This window comes from Nematolebias whitei, chromosome 20 (genome assembly GCF_014905685.2).
Source record: "Nematolebias whitei isolate Nwh7 chromosome 20, NemWhi1, whole genome shotgun sequence".
NCBI lineage: Eukaryota > Metazoa > Chordata > Actinopteri > Cyprinodontiformes > Rivulidae > Nematolebias > Nematolebias whitei.
The window spans coordinates 10,484,620-10,490,825 of NC_056517.1; the positions used below are offsets into that span (position 1 = coordinate 10,484,620).

Genomic DNA, 6,206 nt, shown 5'->3' on the forward strand with positions numbered 1-6,206 from the left:
GTAGTTTGGATCAGTAGTCTACCAGTAGTTTGGATCAGTAGTTTACCAGTAGTTTGGATCAGTAGTTTACCAGTAGTTTGGATCAGTAGTTTACCAGTAGTTTGGATCAGTAGTTTACCAGTAGTTTAGATCAGTAGTTTACCACGCCTCCAGAATAATTTTTAAAGAGTCTTTTTGGGACTTTTTTAACTTTTATTTTTTGTCAAGGCTATATACCCGACCGACAGATAGACTGACTGTCTGTCTCCATCCTTCCTCCGCAGGTTTTGGACATCAGGTCACGGGGACAGCAGTTTAAGCAAGGAGGTCCCTGCATCTCTCTCCACAGACACATCTTTCAGCTCTTCTGGTAGGACTCCAAGTTGTTCCCACACCAGCTAAGAGACGTAGTCTCTACAGCGTGTCCTGGGGCTTCCCTGGGTTCTCCTCCCAGTTGGACAAGCCCTTTAAACCTCCTTAGGGAGGCATCCTTATCAGATGCCCAAATCACCTCAACTGGCTCCTCTCCATGTGGAGGAGCAGCGGCCCTACTCCGAGTCTCTGCCAGATAACTGAACTTCTCATTCTATTGCTAGAGAGTCCAGCGTTCCGCTCGGAGCTCACTTCTGAGTGGGATGTGATGGCTTCATCTGTGGTTTATGAAAAGCTAGAGGAAGATTAAAAACGAACTGGTCTGTGCGGCCATTTTAAGGACCTGTCTTTTGAATATGCCAGTAGGACCACATCACTTGCAAACATCAGAGACGGAATTGAAAAAATAATTTTAAAAATAATCTGTGACAACAGGCAGCCCTGGCAGAGTCCAACACCCATCCTGACGGGGTCCAACTTACTGCAAGAACCAAACTCTCGCATGGCTTGTACCAACAGACCCCCAATCCCATACTCTTGGAGCACCACTGATTCAGTGTCCCATAGCCGAGACAAAACCCACATTGTATACCTGAGCCTGCAGGAAAAAGACTAAACAGGGAGTCTGCTTCCTTGTACTTCTGCATAAGGCAACTTCAAGATGTGCAGGAGGCTGTCTGAGGGCTGAAGCCATGGAGCTATGGTCATTTTCTCAACTTTTAACTGAAAATACCTTGGAATCGGAACCAAACATTAAAAAAAGCCCAGTTTTCTTTGATTGAACTTCCTTTGATGATGTGTAGAAATAAGGAGTAATGACTTATTAAATTGTCCTTCTGGAAACTGGATAAAGAGGCTCTGATACTTAACATGATGGTAATGACATATTTTACTCAAAAAGAGAAAGTTAATATTTTCAGATTTCTCCAGGCATGGCGACCTAACTGAATGTAAAATGAGTCCAGATGACATGATTTAACTTTTTTGTGACAAACTGAATGTACTTTAATAATAATAAAAATGTGTTATGTATTGTTATCATTGTATGTTCCCATACAATGGTGAAATTAGCTCTCTGCTTTCAACCCATCCACCACCAGGCTGAGCAGTGGGCAGCTATGGAAAGCACCCAGGGAGCAACTGGGGATATGACACCATGAGATGTGCAATTAGTGGGGATCGAACCCAGGACCTTCGGGCCCCGAGTCGGCTGCCCTGCCCCTACACCATCTCAGCCCTGATAGATGTTTGCAGGAAAAGAACTGTTTTTAAACCAATGATAAAGAGTGCTAATTATCTGCGTTTGAGGGGGGAGGTCTCTGTAAGCCAGAGTTGTGTCATGTATGTACCTTCCATAAGATGCTTCAGGTCCCACAGAGCCGAGTAGTGCTCCCGGCGAATTGCGAGGAAGATGATTTTAGCCTTCCCAACAGCGTCTTCATAGTGAGTGACATCCACCACGTGGGGAAAGGAATTGGCTGCCAGTTTGGGACGGCGGCTGCCAACCACCACCTTAAAGCCGCAGCGGAGCAGGCGAATGACCAGGCACTTTGAGAAGTCACCTGAGCCCAGGATAGCCACCAGGTGTCGAGTAGGCGTCAGACAGGAAGTTCTTGATTCTGCAGCGGTGGTCCTCACTCCATTGTGCAGCAAACAGGTCTGAGAGTGATAAAGGTGGTGGGAGGACATTGCTGTGAGGGACAGGGGGCTCCTGTTGCAGCCCATAGAGATAGAGTCCATCTTTCCTTCTAGTTACTTCTTGTTACAATTTTCAGTTTATAGATATTTCAGCTGACCTAAGGAGGTAAATATAAGAATAAAATCAGATTTGATTAGACAACTTGTCAAGGTTATAATCTCAATATCATGTACAAACCGGATTCCAAAAAAGTTGGGACACTAAACAAATTGTGAATAAAAACTGAGTGCAATGATGTGGAGATGGCAAATGTCAATATTTTATTCGTAATATAACATAGATGTCAGATCAAAAGTTTAATCTGAGTAAATGTAACATTTTAAAGGAAAAAATATGTTGATTCAAAATTTCAGTGTCAACAAATCCCAAAAAAGTTGGGACTAGTAGCAATAAGAGGCTGGAAAAAGGAAATTGAGCATACAACGAACAGCTGGAAGACCAATTAACACTAATTAGGTCAATTGACAACATGATTGTGTATAAAAAGAGCTTCTCAGAGTGTCAGTGTCTCTTGTAGATGAACAGATGCTCAGATATATTCATCATTTAACACGGATTCCTCATTTTTCTGGACTGAATAAAACGTGCATTGAATTTAAGGAAATGCAAACGTGAGACGTCATTTATGTTTGACCCATCAAAATGAATGCGGTCATTTATTTACAGAATCAAAGTTTAACATCAAACATTTACATTAATTTGGCAAATTATGAAAATAACAACATAAGCAATCAATCAGGAAAAATCATACGGCCATGATTTTTCCGTTGCTTCACCACAGACATTTATGAAACTGTACAATTATGATCTTTTACCCACATGGATGTGGATGAGCATTTTACACAGACATTTCTAAAATATCTGGAAGAATTTCTACTTGAGAGAAAAGTTTAAAGATGAAAGAAGTTAAGAGGAGTAAAAGATGGGGTTTGAGGGAGTGTGTTAACAGAACGGCACTCTCTGGGCTTTCTTCAGCTTTTCTTACGGTACACTTCGGTGGTGAAATCGACTCTTTTACCTGGAGCTGTCTCAGGCGAGATTCCGTTTAACGCACCCTTCAGCGTCTCCGTAGGATGCTGTTACTCCTCCGGAGTAGCGGCGAGACTGTCCGACACAAGCTCACCTCAGTGGAAAATGTTATAATCCCATGAACCTCGGAAGAGCTCTGTTGTCATGTCAGGACCTTCCCATCTCCATCAGAACTGAACAGAACTGTCCCAGAACTGTTCCAGCACCATCCCAGAGCTTCTAACAGAACTGAACTGTTCACCGAACTCGAGCAGAGCTTCCCAGAACTGAGTAGACCAGGAAGTACTGACATTTTAAAGAGCTGTTTCCCGGTTCACTCTTGGGAGTATTCCCATTGGCCAGAACCGACCAGACGGGGTGTGTTTTGTGACGTAAGAGGTTAGAAGACAGCAAGAATTGTTATGAAACAGATCAGAAATGTTCTCACAGACAGAGATAGTTTTGTTTTGGCGCGTTTCAGAAACAGGTGCCAAAAACCTCTATATTTATGTCTGAGAGGATTCTAAAAACATGACAGTTAGTTCTAACAACTTGTTTTGCGTTTGACTCCAACCTTGGACCAACTTACACTTGCTCATTCAAAAGCAGAAATCAGAAAAGGCATAATTACTCTGTAACAGCTTTGACATGAGTTCTACTTTGCATGAGAATAAAAATCATTACACAGTTAATAAAATTGATTAGTTCACTGCAACATCTAAAATGGTTTGAACTAAGACATTTTGATTATCAACATTTGTAAAATAGTAATGATAATAAAAAAGAGAGTGTTCTTTCACATTGAATCTTCAAGAGAGAAAGTCTCAGGATGGGTGAACCTGTATTTCTGGATTCAAATCAATGAAATGACAGTTCCTGTCCCACAAGGTTCTTAAGGTCAAGATTTTTGACCTTAGACTTAGTTTTTGACATGGGCCTAGTCCACTACACTCTCAGAAGCCAAGATGGTAAGAGGATCACCAATTCCACCACTGTTGCGCAGAAAGATAGTACAGCAATACCATAATGGTGTTACCCAGCGTAAAATAGCAAAGACTTTTAAGTTATCATCATCAACCGCGCATAACATCATCAAAAGATTCAGAGAACATGGAACAATCGCTGTGCATAAGGGTCAAAGCCGTAAAACTCTACTGGACGCTCGTGATCTCCGGGGCCTTAAACGTCACTGCACCTCAAACAGGAATGCCACTGTCAAGGAAATAACAGAATGGGCTCAGGAATACTTCCAGAAAGCATTGTCAGTGAAAACAATCCACCGTGCCATCCGCCGTTGCCAGCTGAAACTCTACAGTGCAAAGAGGAAGCTATTTCTAAGCAAGCTCCACAAGCTCAGACGTTTGTACTGGGCCAGGGGTCATTTAAAATGTAGTGTGGCAAAATGGAAAACTGTTCTGTGGTCAGATGAGTCACGATTTGAAGTTCTTTATGGAACACTGGGATGCCATGTCATCCAGACCAGAGAGGACAAGGATAGCCCAAGTTATTATCAACGCTCCGTTCAGAAGCCTGCATCACTGATGGTATGGGGTTGCATGAGCGCTTGTGGCATGGGCAGCTTGCATGTCTGGAAAGGCACCATTAATGCAGAGAACTATGTTCAGGTTCTAGAACAACATGTGCTCCCATCTAGACGTCGTCTCTTTCAGGGAAGACCCTACATTTTTCAACACGATAATGCCAGACCACATTCTGCAGCAATCACAACATCATGGCTACGTAGGAGAAGGATCCGGGTACTGAAATGGCCAGCCTGCAGTCCAGATCTTTCACCTATGGTGAACATTTGGCGCATCATAAAGAGGAAGGTGCGACAAAGAAGGCCCAAGACGATTGAACAGTTAGAGGCCTGTATTAGACATGAATGGGAGAGCATTCCTATTTCTAAATTTGAGAAACTGGTCTCCTCTGTCCCCAGACGTCTGTTGAGTGTTGTAAGAAGAAGGGGGGATGCCACAAAGTGGTAAAAATGGACTTGTCCCAACTTTTTTGGGATTTGTTGACGCCATGAAATTTGGAAACAACAGATTTTTCCCTTAAAATGATACATTCTCTCAGTTTAAACTTTTGGTCTGTGATTTGTGTTCTATTCTGAATAAAATATTAGATGTTGGCACCTCCACATCATTGCATTCAGTTTTTATTCACAATTTGTTTAGTGTCCCAACTTTTTTGGAATCCGGTTTGTAGACTGACTCCTGGAATAGCCCACCTGCAACCCCGAACAGCACAAACCAGGTACAGACAGTGGATTGAGACATTACCAAAATTGGCTGAGGCCAAACTGAAGGTTCTCAGGTAATTTTTATTTAGTTTTTAATTCTTGATCAACTTTCTCTCATAAAGCTCAACAGTATTTTGAGACTTTCTCTTGTAACGATTGAAGCTGACAACATGACAATGTCTGGATGTCTAAACAGTTTTAAAAAGTGTTGACTTTGTGGAAATAAACAGTTTGTTAGCAAAAAGTTTGTAATATTTTTCACTGTTTTGCTGATGATATCCAGGTGTATATGGCCAACAGATAAATCCAGCTGTGAAGTCGAGATTTTTCCAGTTAAGATTATCTCCAAGGTGAAATCAAATCTCCCCAGTAAAACCATTTAAAAGTCACCCATACATTAATCATGTCCTGTTTAGACAGTTGTAATGATTACTCTGTTGGTTTAGATAAATCATCTTCACTCACAGGCCATCCTGAAACCAGCAGCTTGTTGTTCAAAGGTACCGAGTCGCTGCGGGAATTGAACAGTGAATGTTTGTGACTCGACAGGAGCGATGGCAGAGACTGGAGGTGAGGGCATGTTATGAGCATGACAACTTCATCAAACACAAAACAGCTAAAACCTTTCTGCACCATAGGTCCACGAGGAAACAGCTAAAACCTTCCTGCACCTCTGCTCCATGAGGAAACAGCTAAAACATTCCTGCACCTCTGGTTCATGAGCAAACAGCTAAAACATTCCTGCACCTCTGGTTCATGAGCAAACAGCTAAAACATTCCTGCACCTCTGCTCCATGAGGAAACAGCTAAAAACTTAATGCACCTCTGGTCCATGAGGAAACAGCTAAAAACTTAATGCACCTCTGGTCCATGAGGAAACAGCTAAAACCTTCCTGCACCTCT

The 6,206-nt window shown here is 42.2% G+C and overlaps 1 protein-coding gene across 1 annotated transcript in view; it reads right to left on the reverse strand.

Moving 5' to 3' along the window:
• steap2 (STEAP family member 2, metalloreductase) overlaps positions 1-2,109 on the reverse strand; it is a 14,327-nt gene extending 12,218 nt beyond the window's left edge. The window contains exon 1 of the mRNA XM_037694131.1: positions 1,701-2,109. Within this exon, the coding sequence (XP_037550059.1) occupies positions 1,701-2,091 (391 nt within the window). The 5' untranslated portion in view covers positions 2,092-2,109. The remainder of the gene's footprint in view (positions 1-1,700) is intronic.
• Positions 2,110-6,206: the final 4,097 nt, after the last annotated feature.